Genomic DNA, 20,799 nt, shown 5'->3' on the forward strand with positions numbered 1-20,799 from the left:
TAGGAAAGAGGGTGAGAAGAAGAAAAAAATGAAAGAGATTAGATTTTTTTAAAGGTTGAATCAGTAGGAAAAAGTAAGAGCAACACAGCAAGAGAATACAACAGCAAGGCAGTGAGAAAACTAGACAGTGAGAGCAAGAGAGAGATAAGCTTAAAGAGAAGAACCTGTAAAAGAGTAAAATACAGGGAGGAACAATGTGGGAAGGATGTAAGGAAACAAGGGAGGGATAAGGAAAGGTAGGATAGAGGAAGGAAGGAAGGCAGACATTAGGCAGAGAGAAGAAGTGAAAGGGAGCAGGAGAGAGAGATAGAGAAAGGGAATAATGGAGGGAAGGAAGGGAGGGAGGAAGAAAGAATGAAAGTAAAAGAAGGAGGATAAGTCAGTATGAAAATAGTAAAATATGGATTGTGAGAGTGAGATAAACAAAAGCAGGAGCAAAGTAATATAATCAGGTACAGTTGGGGAGATGAGAGAAAGAGAGGGAGAACAATGGAGACACAGAGAGAATAGTAAAAGTAATAAAAGGTAAAATTAAGATAGATGATTCAAATAGTGAGGTAAGCAGATAGGTAGATAGGCAGACAGAAAGACAGAGGAAAAAGGACTTTTAATAAGAGAGGACATAAAAAGTACAAATATATCAAGAAAGTTATAGAGAGAAAAGGAAAGGAAAATATTTGAAAAGAGAAGTCAATAAAGAGTAAAATAAGGACAAACAAAAAAGCAAGAAGGAAAGATGACTAGAAAGAAGGAGGAAGTGAGAGGGAAAGACTTAGGGAGAAAGGGAGGGAGGAAGAAAATTAGAAGAAGTTAGAGATAAGAAGAAAAGAGAAGGAGGGATGGAGGGAAGGAGGAAGGAAGAAAGGACCTAAGGAGAAGGGGAGGGAAATGAGAAAGAGTGGGAGAAAGAAAAGGAGAAAAAGAGACATAGGAAAGGGAATTAAGAAGAAAGGATGGAAGGCAGGTATATAGGAAAGAGTGGGAGGGAGGAAGAAAGGGAAGAAGGAAGGAGGGATGAATGAAAGACGAAAAGATTTTTAAAAGGATGAGTCAGCGGAAAAAGGAATCAGAGGAGAGAGGGAGCAAGGGAGCAATGGGGTGAAAGCTAGAGAAAGCAAGAGAGAGAAGCATAAAGATAGGAGCCTATAAAAGAGTAAAATACGGGAAAGAAGGAATGAGAAAAGAGGGTGGAAGGAAGGAAGGAAAGGATGGAAAGAAGACAGAAAAGAAAAAAGACAAGGGAGGAACAGGAAAGGAGGAAAGAAAGAGGGAGGAAGGAGGGAAGGCAGACATGCAGGAAATGAGAAAGAGTGTAAAGAAGCAGAAGAAGAGACCTAGAGAAAGGGAATAAAGGAAGGGAGGGAGGGAAGAAAGGAAGAGGTAAGAGAAAAAAAGAATGAAAGATGAAATGAGGATAAGTCAGGATGAAAATAGTAAAATAGAGATTGTAAGACAGAGAGAGAAATTGAAATGAAGGAGCAATAATATAATTATGTGCAGTTGGGGAGATGAGAGGTGGGGAGGGAAGAGGGGGAGAGAGATGGATGTTAGTACAAGACAATAAATAAGAAAGTAAAATTAAGATGAATAATTCAAATAGAGGATTAATAGTGAGGTTGCTACATAGGTAGATGATAGGGATAGATCAGTAGGTAGGTAGATAGAGAAAGATAGATGATGGATGGATAGCTGGATAGACAGACATACAAAGTGGACTTTCTTTAGGAAAGGGCAGAATAAAGTCAGTACAAAAAATAAAGAATGAAAAAGAGAGAGTTATAAAGAAAGATAAGGGGGGAAAAAGGTTTAATAAAAGGAGCCAATAAAGGGCAAAAAGAAGAGAGAAGGACAAAAAGATGAAGAAAGGCAAGGTGAAAAGAAGGTGGGAGTGATAGGGAGAGACATAGGGATAAAGAGAGGGAGGAAGAAAGGAAAGAAGGAAGAAATTAAAAAGAATGGACAGAGGAAGTGAAGGAAAGGGATGGATGGAGGGAGGAAGGAAGGAAGAAAGGAGAGGAAAAGAAAAGTATGGGTAAAAGAAAGGGAGCAAGAAAGAGACGTAGAGAGAGGGAATGAAGAAAGGAAGGGTGATAGGCAGTTAGATAGGAAAGAGAATGGGAGGGAAGGAGGAAAGAAAGGTTTTTAAAAGGATGAGTCAGTGGGGAAAAAGTAACAGAGAGCAAGAAAGCTAGGAGAGCAAGAGAGACAGAAGCCTAAAGACAGGAGGCTGTAAAAGAATAAAATACAGGAAAGGGAGGAAGGAGGGAAGGAGGTAAGGACAATGAAAAGACAAGAAAGAAGGAAGGAAAGGAGGGAGGGACAGAAAACGAGGGAGGAAAGAAGGCAGGCATGAGGCAAATGGAAAAAGAATGAAAGGAGCATGAGAAAGAAATATGGAAAGGGAAGAAAGGAAGTAAAGCAGGAAAGAAGTTAGGAAGAGACAGTAAGAGAAGAAAAAAAGATGATAAGTCAGCATAGAAATAGTAAAATAAAGATCGTGAGAGCAAGAGAGAAACTGAAAAGGAAGAACAAGTAGTATAAGCATATACAAGAAGGAAGGCAAGAGAGAAAGACAGAGAGATTGGTTCATTAGTACAAGACAGTAAAAAAGGAAAGTAAAATTTAGATGATTCAGATAGATAAATAGAGGATTAATACTGTCATTGTTATCTAGTGCTGCTATAACAGAAATATCACAAGTGGGTGGCTTTAACAAAGAAAAATTCATCCTCTCACAGTTTAGGAGGCTAGAAGTCCAAATTCAGGGTGCCAGCTCCTGGGGGAAGGCTTTCTCTCTGTGTTAGCTCTGGAGGAAGGTCTTTGTCATCAGTCTTCCCCTGGCCTAGGAGCTTTTCAGCACAGGAATCTTGGGTCCAAAGGATCCACTCTGCTCCTGGCTCTTCTTGCTTGGTGGTAATGAGTCCCCCTCCTTTCTGCTCTCTTCTCTCTTTTATATCTCAAAAGAGATTGACTCAAGATACAGTCTAATCCTGTAGATTGAGTCCTGCCTCATTAACATAATCTTATTAACATCATAGAGGTTAGGATTTACAGCACATAGGATTATCAGATCAAAAAATGGAGGATAACCACATAATACTGGGAATCATGGGCTAGCCAAGTTAACACACATTTTGGGGGGACACAATTCAATCCATAACAAGTAGTGAGATAGGTAGGTAGAGATAGATAGATATAGATAGACAGAACATTAAAATAGAAGCTAATTTAAAAGACAGTACAAAAGAGGTAGAAAGACAGATGAAAATAGAATTCAGAGAAGAGCAAAAAATGAGTAAAAAAATGGAGAGGGGGAGGAAGAATGAGAGAAACTGAAAGGGAGAGAGAGGAAGGAAAGAAGGGAAGTTGTGAGAACAGGGAGGGAATAAAGAGGGAGAGAAGGGGAAAGGGGGAGGGAGTGGAGAGAGAGGGAAAGAATGAGGGAAGTCAGGCAAGCAAAGAAAACGAGAAAGAGATCAAGAGAAAAGGAAGGGGGAGGGAGGATAAGTAAGGAGTAAAAATAAAATAAACAGACTGAGTTACAGAGAGAATATTGAAAAGAAGGAGCTAGAAAGAATCATAAAAATTAGCAGATTTAAAAAGTAGAAGCCAGCAAACAAAGAATAAAGATAGGTAGATAGGAGATTGATAGTGTGGTAAGTGGATAGGAAGGTAGATAAAATGGACTCTCAATGGGAGAAGCCAGAATAAACATACTACAAAAAAATATGTAAAGAAGGAAGTAGAATTATTATGAGAGAAAGAGAAGAAAAGAGTTTAAAAAGAAGGGTCAATACAAAAGAGTAAAAGTAGACAACAAGGATAAAAAGAAGGAAGGATGGCTAGAAGGGAGGAGGAAGTAAAAGGGAGAGACATAGAGATAAAGGGAAGGAGGAAGGAAAGAAAGAAGAAATAAAGGATGAATAGAGGAAGTGAGAGAGGGAGTGAGGAGGGGAGGGAATAAAAGAGAAAAGGAGGATAAAAGAAAGGGAGCAAGAAGGAGATAGAGAAAGGGAATGAAGGGAAAAAGAATGAAGGATGGAAGACAGATAGAAAAGAGAATGGGAGGGAGGAAGGAAAGAAGGAAGAACAAATGAATCAGAAAAGAATTTTAAAAGGATGAGTCAGTGGGAAAGTTAGAGGGAGAGAGCAAGAGAGAGAACCTTAAGGATAAGAACTTATAAAAGAGTAAAACACAAGGAGGGAAGGAAAGAGAGGATATAAGGAAGGAGGGAGGGAGGAAACGCAGAAGTCAGGCATGTGGGCAAAGAGAAAAAGAGAGTGAGAAGGATCAGGAGAGAGACATAGATGAAGGGAGGAAAGAAGTAGGGAAGGAGGAAGAAATAATAAAAAGGGAAAGGATAGGTAGGTACAAAAATAGGAAAATAGACTGTGAAGGAGAAAGAAATTTAAAAGGAGTAAGCAATGTAATCAAGCATAATCAGGGAGATGGGGGAGGCGGGAGATACTGATGTCATAGTAGAAGAGTGAAAAAATAAAATTACAGATCGATAGATAGATGAGACTTTAGGAGAAGCTAGTTGGAAAGAGTAAAAAAGATAGAAAGGAAAAGAGAAAAATAGAGACGGAAATAAAAACATTGAAAGAGAGGATCCAATAAAAAATGGAGAGAGGGAAGAGCCAGGTAGGGAGGGGAAGGAAAGAAGCAAATGAGTAGGGGGAAGGAAAGGAAGAAGGAATAAAAAGAGGGAGGGAGGGAAGGAAAGTAGATACGCAGGCAAAGAAACCTAAAAAAAAAAGATAACAAAGAGCTAGAGAAAGGAAAGGAAGGAAGGGAGGAAGGAAAAGGAAAGAACTCAAAAGTAATGAATCAATAAGAAAAAGAGTAAAATGAAGGAAAGAGTATACGTGTATATGTACGTGAGAGAGGGGGGCCGTGTGTGTGTGTGTGTGTGTGTGTGTGTAGAGATGGAGAGAGAGAAAAAACAGACTTTAAAAAGAAGCCAGTATAAACACAAAACGAAAATGATAGGAATACAGGATTTAAAAGGAAAAGAAAGAAAAAGTTTTAAAAAGGAATCAGTAAAAAGAAAAAAAAGGAGAGACAGGAAGGGAGAAAGAATGGAGAGGGAGAGAGGGAGGGAGGAAGGAAGGAATTCAGAAGTAATGAATCAGTTGGAAAAAGAGTTAAATGAAGGAGGGAGAGAGAAGGGGAGGTGTGTGTGTGTGGAGAGAGAGGGGAGACTAAAAGAAGGCAGTATAAATACACAATAAAAACGATAAGACAGAGTTTAAAAGAAAAGAAAGAAAAATGTTTTAAAAAGAAGTCAGTGAAAAGAGAAAAAGGAGAGAAGGGAGGGAGGAAGAAGGAAGGAAAAAAGGATGGATATAGGAAGTGAGTGAAGGAGGGAATAATGAAGGAAAGAAGAAAGGAAGAAAGAGGAAGTAAAAGTAAGATGGAGGAAGGATGGGGGAAGGAAATGGGAGATGGAGGGAGGGAAGGAGAAGGAAGGTGGAGAGAGGAAGGAAAGAGGAAAAAGGAAGAAAGGATGATATAGTGTGGGAGGGAGGGAATGGAGTAATGAAGAGAAGAAAGGAAGGAAAGAAGGGAGAGAGGGACGGGGGAAGGAAAAGTGAGGTGAAAGGAGGGAGGGAGGAGAAAGAGAAACAAAGATTGAAAGAAAAGAAGCAAAAAACAGGCATAAAGTAAGGGAATAAAGAGAAAAGGAAGAACAAAAGAGATGGAGAGAGAGTGAATGTAAGAGAGAGTGTAGTTTGAAAAGAGAGAGGCAGTAAGATAATCATGTACAGTTGGGAGCCAGGGAAAAGAGCTTTAGAAGTAGTTGTCACTTATTAAAAAAAAATAAAATGTAGGTAGATGAGTAATAGTTAGCTAGGCATATATATAGAAAAAAAAACTTTAAAAGAGAAGCCAGCAATAAAGACAGGATGAAAAAGATAGAAGGACAGAGAATAAAGTGATTGAAATAAAAAAAGTTTAAAGCAAGGAGCATGTAAGACAGTAAAAGAGGAAGGGAAGAAATGAAGGAAGGCAGCCATGCAGGCAGGCAGAGAAAGAAAAGAAAGGCAGAGGGTGGAGAAAAGCAAGAGACATAGAGAAAGAGGAAGAAATGGAACAAAAGAAGGAAGGAAGGAAGGTAGAGGAAGGAAGGAAGTTCAGAAAGAATGAGTTGGTAGAAAAAAGAATTTAAAAAGAGAATGGAGGGAGAAAGGGCAGGAAAGGGGGGAGGAAAGAAGAAAGGAAGGGAGGAGGAAAGAACATAGGAGTGAGGGAGAGAAGAGAGGGAGGGTCGGAAGGAAGGAAGATGGAACAAGAGAGGGACGGAGGGAGGAAGGATGGGAAAAGGAGATAAGAAAAGAAAGGAAGGAAGGATAGAGGAGAGGAGGGAGGGAGAAAGAAAAAGGGAAATGGAGGGAGGGATAAGAAGAAGGAAGGAAGGCAGGCGGGCATGTAGGCAGGCAGAGAAAAAAATGCAGAGAGGTAGAACAAAAAAAAGGTTGCTAGGAGTCAGAACCATCTCTAAAGCAACTGGAATTGAGCAGAAGGTAGTTTTTCTTTTTACCCAGAAGACAACTCTGTCCCCTCAAGTGTAGTTTTCACTAAACAACATATAAAAGTAATTGTCCTTCCTCCCTATCACTCTCCCTCTATCCTTTAATTATCCAGATAACTCTTTGTTGTGGGAGCTGCCCTGTGCATTAGAAGATGTTTAGCAGCATCCCAGGCCTCTACCCACTAGATGCCTGTAGCATCTCCCGCCTGTGACAACCAAAAATGTCTCCAGACATTGCTAAATATTTCCCTAAGGGACAAAATCGTCTCCCATTGAGAACCACTACCTGTCCTCTCCAGTTCCTCCCCATAACCCCATAAACAGATTAGCATATGGCTGTCTTCCTCTTGGGTGTGAAAGGATAATCTATCTTGGATAATTTTGTCATCTCCACTATTAAAAAATAAATGTTCCATTGTTTCTTTAAGCTTCTTTTCCAAAGATAAAGAGAACGAGTTTCGCTGCTGATACCATTGACCAGAGTACACATCATGGAGAAAAACGTAAGTCAAATGTTATGATTAAATTACTAAAATAGTAATTTGGGAAAAGACTGAGTTTGGGAATGACCTCTTCTGTTTATAATGCAACAAAATCTTCTATCCTCTTTAATCAAATGATTGATTTTGAATAATCCTTACCAACAATGAATTAGTTTCTATGGCTGACTGGATTAGATTCCCTAATTACTCATTTGGGGACAGTGGTGGTTCAGTGGTAGAGTTCTTGCCTTCCATGCAGGAGACCTGGGTTCAATTCCCAGCCAGTGCACCTCACACACAGCTACCCTCCATCTGTCAGTGGAGGGTAGCATGTTGCTGTGAAGCTGAACAGGTTTCAGCAGAGCTTCCAGACTAAGACAGACTAGAAAGAAAGGCCTAGTGATCTACTTTTGAAAAATCAGCCAGTGAAAACCCTGTGGGTCACAATGGTCCAATACACAACTGATCATGGGGATAGCGCAGGACTGGGCAGCATTTCGTTCTGTTGTACGTAGGGTTGCTATGAGTCGGAATCAACTTGGTGGCACCTAACAATAACAGGCACCACCACAAACCCGAGACATTTTTTTTGCTAGTCTATACCTCAGTAGCTGCTGCTGCCAGTGCTGCCCCCTCTTGCTTGGCGGTTCTGCCTTCTAGGGGGGAATTTTTCCCTGCATCTCATTTGCAGATTGCTGACTGGAGCAGCTACTGATGTTTCTGAAGCCTGTGGTCCTAGTGAGTCCCAGTGGGCCTAGTGAGGACCAAGACCCCTGCCAATGCTCTTTCTCCAAACTCTGCCCTTCCTTCCTGAACTAAATTGTATCCCTTACTGGCAGCTGAAATATTTTATTCTGCCACATATTTTTCTGCTGTAGGGAAGTATGCCTCCAGTATTCTCTCGTTTCCCACTGTTGTTCCCCTGCCCTCCTTAAAAAGGCCCACCCAAGTTGTATTAACACTTCAGCCTACTTCTTGAGTAGGCTTTTTTAATACACATAGGGCTAGTACTATTTGCCAGATCTAAGTGTCTTCTTTTTGTTTTCTGGCTCAGTCATTGGTTGTTCTAACATACTCCTCTAGATCTTGTCTTTCTGGGGTCCCTCAAATGGCCCAGGCTTACAGGAAGCCTCCCCATCATTCTACTTATTTTCCAAAAATGGTAGCCAGATGCCTGGACAAGAGCTGTGGCTTATGTTGTTACTCTTTGAAGTGTCAACAGTATGGGCATTGCCTAGGAGCTTGTTAGAAATGCAGAATCTGAGGCCCACCGCAGACCTACTGAATCAGAGTCTGTATTTTAGCAAGATCCCCAGGTAATTCATACGCATATCAAAGTTTGGGATGCACTGGCTTCCATGACCTCATGGAGGCAGAATAAAGGTGGGGTACTTGGATGAAATCCTGTGTACCTCCTCTGGTCTCCAGAGAGATGTCTCTGTCTCTACTAAAATACTGCTTAGCCTGTTGGCATTCACAGCTGAAGTCTGCCACTGGTGCAGTGACTCGATCTTGGTCTCCCTGGGCTTAGTAGACCTTCTGGCTTTCCCATTCCACCCCACCGCACTCAGGGTGGAGCTCTCTCACCTGCATCACAGCGACTGCCTCTGGCAAGCTCCCGAGATGGACTCTCAGGCCTTTCTGGACCATGTCTACACCACATAGGAACCAAGAGCAGCTTAAAAAAGCAAAACCTCAGAGAGAGCCTCCCTCTGCCTGACCACACTGTAATGCCAAGTCGATGGGCCATGCCTCAGCTGAGAAGGAGGAAGCAGGAGTAGAGGGTAGCCCAAGAGGAGATCTTTTCCTAAATGGAAAGCACAGCAATAGTCCCTCTTCTTTGTTCTCCATCTCAACTTCACTTATCCAATGGATCCAAGGCCCAGAGTAAGGAAATTCTGAAGCCTCGTCTGACTGCTTTGCTCTCCAGCCTTGCCCTCTCACCACCTTTTCATCTTCTCACCATCTCTGAGCTGCTAAAGCAGTGGACATTTTTTTTTAACTTTCCTTAAGTAATATCCTCCTTCTTCCTAATCCCAGATAACTCTAAATTATGGGCTAGAGTATTTCCAGTATACTTAAGGGGTATTTTCTGAACTTAGTATTCATAAAATTTAGGGAAATTCTTGAGACAGTTGCATGGCTTGCAAGGCATACTGTCTTACTGCATCATCCTATTTTTGAATGATAGGACCTGATTATGACCTTGGTGTTTATCTTGGTATTCCACACAAAGACTTGAATGCCAATGTTCATGCCAGCATTATTCATTATAGCCCCAAACTGGGAACGGCCTAAATGTCCTTTTATGGGTAAATGGATAAACAAACTGTGGTACATACATACCATGGAATGCTACTTAGCGGTAGAAAAAGAGTGAACTATCAATACAGGCAAAAATGTTGATGAATCTCAAAGTATGCTGAGTAAAAGAAGCCAGCCCCCCCTCCAAAAATGTCCTGTTCATTCCACTTATATTAAACTCTAGAAAATGCAAATTAATTTATAGTGATAGAAAGCAGATCAATGGTTGCCTGGGGAACAGGAGTGGAGAGAGGGATGAGAGCTTTCAAGGGGGCCCAAGAAAACTTTTGGGGGGTTTTGGAAATGTTTGTTATCTTGCTTGTGACTATGGTTTTTATGGGTTTCTACATATATCCAAACTGGTCAAGTATTATACTATAAATATGTTCAGTTTATTGTAATTCAATTGTACTTCACTAAAGTTGCTTAAAATTATACTTTTAGGGGCAGTTCACCATTCTCAAGATGGTCCAAAGACTGTTCTCAAAAAATCACCAGCATTAATTCCTCAACGCGTTCACGGTAACAGAACAGAACCAAAGGTATAGAAGTTGTATGTTGCAGATAATTTATCCAGTTGCCTTTTCTTGCTATGCAATATCCCCTTCACTCATGGTACTGACTGGTCAGAGATAATGGGGTTTTACACAGGCAGTCTAAACCCTCTACCTGGCAAAGAAGGTGTTTCAGGCTTAAAATACACAGTTTAGCTGAAACCAACTTACACAAATATTTAATAATGATTTATAATGATAATAATAATATAATAATAGGTTACATTTATCAAGAACCTGCTGTGGGCCAGTCCCTGTGCTAAGCCGGAAGGAAAGGAGAAGGAAGAAAGTGGGTGACAGGATATTAAGATGAGGAAGACATAATTCCTGGCTTTGAGGGCTCATCCTCTAGGGGGCAGACAAGCACAGACAAAACTCCTTATAAGAAAATGAGAGGAGAGTTTTGTACAAAATGCAGTGGGAGCACCGGAGATGTAGGGACTCATACTGACTTCTTGTTGTTAGTTGCCATGGAGTCGATTCTGACTTATGGCGATCCCATGTGTGCAGAGTAGAACTGTTCCATGGGGTTTTCAAGGCTGTGACCTTTGGGAAGCAGACCACCAGGCCTGTCTTCCAAGGCACCTTTGGATGGGGGTTAGAACCACCACCGTTTCAGCTAGTAGCTGAGCACTTAACCGTTTGTGCCACCCAGGGGCTGCTTTCATCCTGACTAGAGGGGTCTATGGAGTCCCTGGGTGGGGCAAAAGGTTAAGGTCTTGACTACTAGCTGAAAGGTTGCCTGTTCGAACCCATCCAGAGGTGCCTTGGAAAATAGTCCTGGTGATCTGCTTCTGAAAAGTCACAGCCTGGAAAACCCTATGGAACAGTTCTGCTCTGCATCCAGGAGTTGGCATCTACTCGATTGCAAATAACAACAAGAGGGCTTTAAAAAGGCTTTGTTAAGGGAGGGCTTAATTGAACTGGATCTTAAAATGTGAGTGGGAATTTTCAAGATGGATAGGCACAGGACATGGTGAGGCAGTATTCCAGACAAGCAGAAGTGTAAGGGAAAGCATGGAGGTGTAAACTGGCATAGCCTGAGCAGTACAGGAGGTGACACTGAAAAGGAAAATTGAAGCCAGAGCCTTGCATACCTTGCTGAAGTAGAATTTATCCTCTAGTAAGGAGCCATTGAAGGTTTTTCAACAGGAGTGTACAATAAGAATGATTTGGGGTTTAAAATAGATACTTTGTATTCGATATCCGAGATAGATCATAGAGAGAAGAGACTAGAGGCAAAATAGTTTCGAGGCTACCATGATAGTCCAGAGAAGAATGATAAGGACCTCAACTATGAAGATTAACAAGAGGCCACAGATTGCAGGTATTTCAGAGCTGTGGTGACTCAATAGATGCATGGATTCAGAGAGAGGCAGGAGGTGATGATGATGATGGTACAATTCTCATGTATAGGTTTTCCTGAAGTGAGATGTCTTTGCTCTGTGCTCCCATAGCACTCTGGCTTACCTCCAGCTCAGAACTCATACTGTATCATATTTGTCTGTTCTACTGGATTTTTTTTTTACTGGATTATAAGTTCCCTGAGGTCAGGAATTACATATCTTATTTCAGTTCTAAGCAGCATACTCACTAAAAATTAGGTTGGATTGGATTGGCCTTATCTGAAATAAATGGGCTGACTCTAAGCTGTTAAGAATGGAGGGCTGGGTGGATGACCATGCCTTTAACCAAAATATGGAACACAGGAGGAGGAGTGAGTTTGGAAGGATGGGAGTCCGTGGGAACATAACAAACTTCATTTTGAACTAGTTAAGTTTAGGGCCCTGTGAACGATAACCAGTAAGAGACCAGTGTTGAAACCAGAGCTTAGGAGACAGGTAGAGAGTGGGGACAGGGGATACTGTATTAATTCTATTGCCATAAAAAAAAATTTTTTTTGCCATAGAGAAGGCAAAAATCTCTTTTGGAAACTTAATTACTAATGAATGTTTTTCTCTTGAAATGGTAGACTATCCGTAGAAGCAGAGAACTGAGTAAACCATCGTGTATTTTAGTTAGTGGAGGTAAGAAATTGAACAGTATTCATAATTGTCCTATTATTTTTCAGTTAAGTAAATAATTACAATTTTATCATATACTTTTTCAAGTTATGTTTTTTCCCCCAATTATAAAATCTGTGTTTATTCTGGTACAGGAAGATATAAAAACTATTCATGAATATAAATGTTATTAGCCCAAAGCTTTCAGTGACTGCTGAGTGCATGGGCCCTTTGGGATATGCAGCGTGTGACAGTATTAGAGTCCATGCCATGACTGCCTATACTGATAGGCAGAGTAATTTCCTGACATACTGTGATTTAGGAGGTCCCAGTGCAGAGAATTCTCCCCCAGGAAGGTCCTTGTCCTCTAATTGCAATCCTTTTTCTCCAGAAATCCCATCTCCACAGTGCTGGACTAGATGTTAGCCATGTGCCTGCATAAGATTCTACATGCACGCATCAACAACACTGTCTTAGTTGCCTAGTGCTGCTGTAACAGAAATACCATAAGTGGGTGGCTTTAAAGGACAGGGATTTATTTTCTCACGGTTAGGAAACTAAAATCAAAAAACCAAACCCACTTCCATCAAGTCAGTTCCGACTCATAGCAACCCTATAGGACAGAGTAGAACTGCCCCATAGGGTTTCCAAGGAGCTCCTGGTGGATTCGTATTGCTGACCTTATGGTTAGCAGCCGAATGCTTAACCACTGAGCCATCAGGGCTCCAGTTAGGAAACTAGAAGTCTCAATTCAGGGCATGGGCTATAGGAAAAGGCTCTTTCTCTGTTGACTCTATGGGAAGACCCTTGTCAGAGATTCTTTAGCCCTGACGTTCCTCAGTTCCTTGGCAATCTTCACTTCACATGGCATCTATCTTCGCCTGTTTGTGCTTTTTCATTCCTATGTCTGTCATGCTCTTTGTATCATATGGAAATGATTAGGTTTAGGACACATCCCACACTGATTTGGCCCTGTTGGTGTAACGAAGAAACCCCTATTCCCAAATAGGATCACATCCACAGGTATAGGGGTCAGGATCCCAACACATATTTTGGGGGAGGGAACACAGTTCAATCCATAACAAACACTAAGCATCTTCACCTGGGCAGGGGGCTAATGAGCACCTCGAATTCAAATATACACTAAACCAAATTCATCATCTTTCTGTTACCCCCAGACCTGTGCTCTGCCCCTCCTATTTTTATCCAGGCACAAAACCTGAGTCATCTTTGACTCTTTCCTATTCCTCATATTTTACATCCAGAAGTTGCCACATTCTGTCTAATCTGTCTCCTTAAACTCTCCCATAGCCTTACCCTCTTTTCCATGTGCCCCACCCCTGCTCTTAACTATTGCAATAATTTACCTCCAGTCTCTTCATTCTCCTTTTAATCTTTCCTGCATTCTGCTATGAAAGGAATCTTCCTGAAATACAGCTTTGGGCATATAATTCCTTTACTCAAAAGTCCTCAGCCGTTTCCCGCGGCCTACTGAATAAAGTGCAAAACAGCTCATTCTGGAGGGGCAGGGGGAATGGCAGGAAATTAAGCTGGTGATGTAAGTTAGGGCTAGAGGTTAGGAAGCTCAGGCCTGTCCCTCGGGGCAGTGGTGAGCCATTGGAAATTTGTAGGCAAGGGACTTGAAAAACAACCATCTTACACTTGGAGGTACTGCCTTAACTTGAATAAATAAATCCTTGACTGGTAATTCTAGGAGCCCTGGTGGTGCAGTGGTTGAGAGCTGGGCTGCTGACTAGAAAGTCGGCAGTTCGAATTCACCAGGCGCTGCTTGGAAACCCTATGGGGCAGCTCTACTCTGTCCTACAGGGTCACTATGAGTCAGAATTGACTCAGTGGCAGTGGGTTTGGTTTGGTTTGTTTTTTTTTTGTGATAATTCTAGCAGCCTAGCAAGAACTTTGGAGCAATCCCATACATTAGACATTCACCTTGGTCTTAACTATATTATTTCTTCCTATTGAAATGTACCTCTTCTTTCCTCCAGGAACTACAAATACAAAAACAGCACCAACTTCACCTGTTTCTCCTAAAAAAAGTGTCCTCAGACATTCTATACATGAAATTCCTAAACAGGAGGCAAGTGACATTTCTTATGCCCCAGGCGCAAATAGAACAAATATGAGTATGTAGTTATGATCATGATTGCTGTAAAACAGTGTCACCCGTGAAATGACCGTTTAGATAGCACAGCCGTATTCCCTGAAGTTAATCACCCCATAGTAAGGTTTTCTAAAAATTGAATTGTGAACCCCTGGTAGAGCCCTGTGCCACCTCAGTCTGCTGATGCTCGTGGCTCTTGGTTGTGCCCGTGTTGCCGTCCCATAAGCGCAGGGGGATCAGTAACAATTCATAAGCTAGCAAAAGCAAAGTAGTGGGCCTGAGATTGAAAAAACATTGTTAGACGCATCCAAAATTTGAAAGTTATATTTGCCTGGATTCTTAAAAGTGATTTACTTGAATCACTTACAACTTGAGTGTTCCCACCTAATAGCCCTTAGGTTACAGGCTTCCTAAATGGTGAGCTACAAAGAACTTCAAGGTCCATTTCCTGAGCCCTCAGAGGAAGCATCAGATTGGGCTTCTGTGAATCGTTTTTCTACTGGTGCTGAGGGTTGTACAGAGACAGCCAGACTGTCCCACCTCTCCCCTTTGTGACCAGTGGTCAGTAATCTGGTTAGCAGCAGAAATACAGGGGTGCAGCCTCTGATCACAGCATAGATTTTTCTCTTCAGGTCACCAACTCATCATTATAAGGGTCAAATCTACATCCTTGGCTCTAGTAACACGGTGTTAATTGTTTCAAGTGTTCTAAAAAGTTAATATGGTTTGAAAGAGATTTCATCAAGCAGGAAATTTGCTAGCATCTTCCCAAATGGAGTCCCTGGGTGGTACTTGAAATATTAGCTGAAAGATTGGCACTTTGAAGCCACCCAGAGGCACCTTGGAAGATAGGTCTGGCGATCTGCTTCTCACAGCCCTGGAAACCCTATGGAGCAGCTCTGTTCTGCACACATGGGGTTGCCATGTGTCGGAATCGACTCGGCAGCAGCTAACAACAACAACAACAACAAGGTAGAAAGTGGCATCATTTGCTATGTCCTGTTAAATGACGGACTCGATTTTATGTAACTGCGAAAATGTCGCATGTTAGCCACAACATGCTTCTCTGCATAAACGACATTTACCAAGCACCTACTCTGCAGGGCACTATGGGTGTCAACATCCACATTTGGCACACTGGCATCTCATAAAAGAAACTTCCTAATTACTTTGAGAGAGCTTAGTAGTCTCACATCAGGAATTAAAATAGAGCCAGAAAAAAAAGGCCCCGAGTGTAACATGAGTGGCAAACTTAATACTATGTACTTTACAACAACAAAAACAGCAAAAAGTCAATACACAAATGTAGTCCATTAGTTTTTAAAGCAAGTTCTTTAAGGTCACGTCCTTTGAAATATGTTAGACAATATGAGTATGTCAAACGATCACAGACATCTAATTTACTTTGAGAAGTAGCAGGAGCACTTTCATTATGGTTGAATAAGATACTATTTTCCAACTTGTTTCACCCTTCCTATCAGTGTCAGGAAATGTACTTCTAGTGGCTTGTGCTCAACTCTCAGAACTGGAAAAAAAATAAGTGAAGTCTACTCTGTTGAATTTATCTGTTACCTTAGCAGGTAGAGTTCTTGGCGAAGTCAAAAGACTCACATCCCCACATATGCAGAGAACCTCCTCCCTGCCTTCCAGCTCTCTAAAAACTTTCCTTCTGGAGTTAGCTTTGTTAAAAACTACACGTAATCCTTTTAGCTATTCCATAAATTTTGGTATTTGAAATGTGAAAAATAGCCGATGCTCAAATTCGTTTAACAATTCTTTGAGGATTTTTGTTTCTTTGTGTTTGTCTTGTGGCATATATAGTTGACACGTGCTGAAGCACATGAAAAAAGGGCCAAGAAACTAAGTTCCACCTACGAACCAGGTAAGTGTCAGCAACAGTTTTTAAGTAAACAATGCAGTCCATTGATTCATTCATTCAGCTGACACTTACTGAGTTTTTGCTACATGCTATGCACTTGCTAAGTACTGAATATACAAAGAAGAAAACCCAAGGTTCCTACCCTGAGATTTCACAGTTTAGTGGAGAAACAGTCATGCTAATAATCACAACCCAATATGATAAGTACAGTAATGGAGGTATGTACAAGGTCCAGTGGAAGCATAGGGAAGCCAGGGAAGTTTTTACAGATGAGGCTACAATTGAGCTGAGATGCAAAGTATGCGAAAGAATTTTCTAAGCAGACAAATGAAAGGAGAACCTTTCAGGAAAAGAGAAAACATTTAATAAGATACAGACATTAGAGCATGGTGTGTTTGTGGAAATACGAATTGTTTTCTGAATTGCTTTAGCTAAAAGCTCAAATTAGAGAATTACAGATGAAACCTGACTGGTAGGTAAGGGTGGGATCATGAAGATTCTGATAGGCCATGCTAGGAAATTTACCTTTTCTCCTGTTATCCACAGGCAACTGTTGAAGAATTTCTGCTGAGGGGCATGCTATGATCAGAATTTGCCTTTTCTAAAAAAGGAAACCCTGGTGGCGTAGTGGTTAAGTGCTACGGCTGTTAACCAAAGGGTCGGCTGTTCAAATCCGCCAGGCGCTCCTTGGAAACTCTATGGGGCAGTTCTACTCTGTCCTATAGGGTGGCTATGAGTCGGAATCAACTTGACGGCACTGGGTTTGTTTTTGGTTTTTGAAGAGGGAAAACTGAATTAGAGGTGAAGTGACTAGAGTCAAAGAGACAGTAAGAGTAGTAACAGCTAGTATTTATTGAACACTTACTATGTACCAGGTACCATGCTAAACCCTTACCATTCTCATTTAACACTTCAAATAGTTTAAGGAGGTCAGTACTACAGGTACCATGCTAAACCCTTACCATTCTCATTTAACACTTCAAATAGTTTAAGGAGGTCAGTACTATTTCTATCTACCGTTTTACATATAAGTAAACTAAGGCTCAAAGTGGCAAATTGTTTCGCCCAAGGTCACATAGTATGTGGCAAAGCCAGGATATTAACCCAGGTCTGTCTTACTCAACTAATCCTAACCACATACCACACTGCCTCTTATTATAATTGAGGAGACTATTACAGTAGTCAGGGTGAGAAATGATAAGTCCTGAACAAAGGCAGTGACAGTGAGGATGGAGAGCTGGGCACAGATTTGACCCAAGCTGAGGAGGTCAAATGAATGAGATTTGATTACCAGTTGAATTTGGGAGATGAAGGAGTTTGAGACAGCTCGCAGGTTTCTACACTGGGCAACTAAGTGGATAGTTGATAGTGGTGCCATTCAGTCAGGTAGGCAATACAGAAGGAAGAACAGGTTGGAAAACAATCATCAGTTTAGCTTTGTTTAGTTTGAGGTGTCTGCAGGTATCCAAGTGGGACATTTAAGTGGGACAGCCAAATAGGCAGTTATATATACTAGTTTAGGACTTAGGGCAGAAGCAATGAGAATAACATTTTATATCAAAACCTGTGGGAACAGCTTTTGTTATTTCTCATAGGTTTTGATCAAAGGTGTTCTTTTTGTAGATCATGCTTTCTCTTTTTAATTCCCTCTTTGATCTAAGAGTTACTCATATGTGTCTCTTAATTACTAATAAATTAATATTTTTGGTCATAGTTTTATAATTACTGTTTCTTAGATTATGTTCAGAGGATGTAGCCTGTAAATCTCTAGCACAGCAAAGGTGCAGTACACATCAATGTATTGAATTGTACCTGTATGTTAATTGTAAATGTTACCATTTTACAAGTAGCTTGTGAAGGATACGAACAAATAATGATTTTCTTTTTCTGTCTGTGAAAATCTACCTGCAGCTAAAGAAGCTGTTCCTGCTCATAATTCACCAACAAAGTAAGTATCTAAGAAAATATAATGTGTCACTTTAAATTAATATTTTAATAATTTTATAGGAGTGCTGTTTGAGAGCAAATTCTCCCATGGAATATCCTCCATTCTTACAGTTCTATTTGTATTTAGTGAAACTCCCATCTTTTGTAACCTCTCTGAACTAAGCTAGGAGTTAGGTTGTAATTTCTCAGTCTGGCTATATTTCTCAAAATTGAATTTTAGTTCTTCGAGGAAAAAAGTAAATTCGATAACATAAGGTACAGGTCAAGAATAAATGAAGATGGAGTGCCATTTTTCCTTAAAGAAGTTCGGGAAGGAGAGAGACAAAGGGCCATGCTAATAGAAACATATGAAAATAAACCAGAACTGCAGTTAGGCCTTGTTTTATTAACTTTAATTATCCTATAATTTATACTGCATTGTTTTTTTATTTGTGACAATTTAGTCAAATATACTTTTGGTTTTATGCAGTATATAATAATAAATACTTCTGACTAGAACACAGAATAAAATAGCGTGATGCCTAGAAATCGGGCTACATTTCATTTGGTACAGAACATGATCAGAAACCCATGATTTTAACCCATCGTTATCAAATAACTATCCACAGATCTTTCCCTATTTGGGTGTGGGGGCAGAGGGGGACTAGGAGTTTTTGAGAAGGTGGGTAGAAAGTTAATTATCAGAAAGCTCTGATCAAAGAAAGCAGGCAAGAAGGGACTAGCCCATCCCCTCTTTTCAACCCTTTGTTCTTCCCCAGCTAACTACAAAGCAGGCATGGCTAAAGTGGGTCAAAAGTAGGAATATCAGATTTACCGTTTATGTAGCACTTCGTCTACCTCTTTGAGTAATAGAGCATATCTCTGTATCCAGGGGCCAATATCTAAGTAGGAGACAAAAATAGGGGGATTAGACAAGAAATAAAGGAAGCTATTCTTTGTGAATTTCTGGGAAGGAAAAACTCCCAGACACAGAGAGGGTAATCTGATTCAATGAGTAGTAGTAATTCAGTGATTAGGAAAGTTACATAAATCACTAACTAATTTTTACCTAAGTGACAGTAATCAACCTCTCTTGCCTTTTCAGAGAACCAAGTTGTGGTCACCATTGCTGTCAAGAAAAAGTATGTATGATGAAATTCACTGATAAAAGCAACATATTGATGATATTTTGTATTGTAAGATGAAAATCTGTGAATCACAAAACCAACAATCGTCTATTGACAGTAGTCAGTTTCCCTCTTTGCCTTTTTCTCTTCCTTGGCTTTCACGCTCAGTTAATCTTGGGTTTTTGGAGAGTTTTCCAAAGTTATTGTTAAGAGAGAGAATGTTGGTCGCTTGGGCAGGGGGCTCATGAGGGCAGATTGGGGAGCCTTAGGAGGTCTAGCCATCACAGAAACAGTATCAGATACCACTGACCTGCTCCATAATGGGAAGCCATTAAGGGAAATGATTTTGCAGACAGCTGCAGACCTGACTCAGGGCTGAACATGCTACCCCTCAGGCTGATGAACTCAGTTACAGGTGAGGTAGGATGCCCGGATCTGTGTCTCTATCGCCTGCGAGTAAGAAGAAACAGGTAGGCTACTCCATCACACGAAGGGACTTGGACCAAGCAAAGGTAAGAGGGTAAATTTAATGAGCTGCAACTTGGGCTAGACAGAGCAGTCAGGAATGAGAGAGAGGGTCATGGAGCAGCAAACACTCTGACACACTTTCCACTTATACACCTGTTCGATTCAGAAAACATGCAACAAACACAAAGACTTTGATAGATGCTGGTACCAAATGGTTATTGCTCGGTTTAATAGTATAGTGAAAATAAGCTGAAAAATTGGATTGTATTTATCACGTTTCACTTCATTAAAAACTTTAGGAATGTCTCTGTTCCATATATCAAGGTTGAGAGTGTTTCTTCTCAGCTAGCCTAAAAGTAGTAATGTAGGTCTGCTGTCCATTATCTCTGCTAATGTGAAAATAATATATATTGAAATTCTTAGTTCAAATATATTGGAATAAATTTAAAACAAGAAGGTGAGTGCCTTATCTATTAATATTTTGATTTTACTCTTAGAAGTGTTTGATTTAGGACACGTTTATGTAACACAAGTGTTTTACAGTGAAGTGCCGTCATTCTAAAGTATGTTTTTCAAACTCAGTCGCCATTTTCTGGTCTGTAAAGTAGGTGAAAATGCATTAAAAGATTTAGGAATTAGAGTGAAATGAAATGGCTGTTCCTGGTGAACCCTCAAAACTTCTCTAATGGGCCAGGAGAGAGTACGCTACATACAGCAAGGTGTTAACTCTACTTTGAATGTTGGCCCTAAACCTGAACAATCTGGGGACTAGCTTTGGATATAATTGAGGGGTTGAGATCCACATTATAGGCATCCTGTCATGTCTCGTGGTACCCAAATGCCAGGTGTGCAGCCTTTTCTGCCACTGACTTACATCTACAGCCTTAAGAAGTAGAATTCCTGTGGATAGCATGCACTCTTGACCTAGCTGTCTTCAAAGTAACAACAATTTTAAAACAGAGACTGCTTTTTTATAGGTAAGAGGGTTTCCATATTCCCAAAATATATCTGCAATAAGTAGAGATACGTAACCAGATGGTTTTGCAGGTGCACTTGTCATCTACCCCTGGTCCAGTCTAAGCTGTGACAGTGAACACCATTAACCACTGAGAAAATGGTCACTCAGGACTGATCCCTGGGTTTCTACTTCAGCTTAAACTGAGGGAGACTCCAACTTCCCTCTCCAGCTCAGCCTGGCTTTGAGTCCCAGTTCTAGCTTGGTTCTTTTTTTCTGCCTAAACTAATGTGTTTGCTATAAACCTAGACACCAACTTAGATATTTTTACCAGAAAGTCATATATCCCCAGCAATAAATGCTAAAAATAAAACTTTGGAGGGATTTTTGAATCAAAGGGAATCTTATTTAAAAAATGGATCACAGCCATACAGGATAAACCAACT

The 20,799-nt window shown here is 40.6% G+C and overlaps 1 protein-coding gene and 1 non-coding gene across 5 annotated transcripts in view; both read left to right on the forward strand.

Annotated features, from left to right (window-relative positions):
* LOC126068566 (fibrous sheath-interacting protein 2-like) overlaps positions 1 to 20,799 on the forward strand; it is a 100,778-nt gene that overhangs the window by 27,980 nt on the left and 51,999 nt on the right. For 3 of the 4 annotated variants that reach the window (XM_049871236.1, XM_049871239.1, XM_049871238.1), the window contains exons 9-15: positions 6,965 to 7,039; positions 9,767 to 9,864; positions 11,849 to 11,903; positions 13,883 to 13,974; positions 15,820 to 15,880; positions 17,789 to 17,825; positions 18,909 to 18,945. In XM_049871236.1, coding sequence (XP_049727193.1) covers positions 6,965 to 7,039; positions 9,767 to 9,864; positions 11,849 to 11,903; positions 13,883 to 13,974; positions 15,820 to 15,880; positions 17,789 to 17,825; positions 18,909 to 18,945 — 455 coding nt within the window. The remainder of the gene's footprint in view (positions 1 to 6,964; positions 7,040 to 9,766; positions 9,865 to 11,848; positions 11,904 to 13,882; positions 13,975 to 15,819; positions 15,881 to 17,788; positions 17,826 to 18,908; positions 18,946 to 20,799) is intronic. The other variant, XM_049871237.1, reaches the window with a different exon arrangement.
* On the forward strand, positions 7,237 to 7,307 carry TRNAG-UCC (transfer RNA glycine (anticodon UCC)). Its single transcript has one exon. It is a non-coding gene; the product is annotated as a tRNA-Gly (tRNA).

Source organism: Elephas maximus, chromosome X (genome assembly GCF_024166365.1).
Source record: "Elephas maximus indicus isolate mEleMax1 chromosome X, mEleMax1 primary haplotype, whole genome shotgun sequence".
NCBI classification, from domain to species: Eukaryota; Metazoa; Chordata; class Mammalia; order Proboscidea; family Elephantidae; genus Elephas; species Elephas maximus.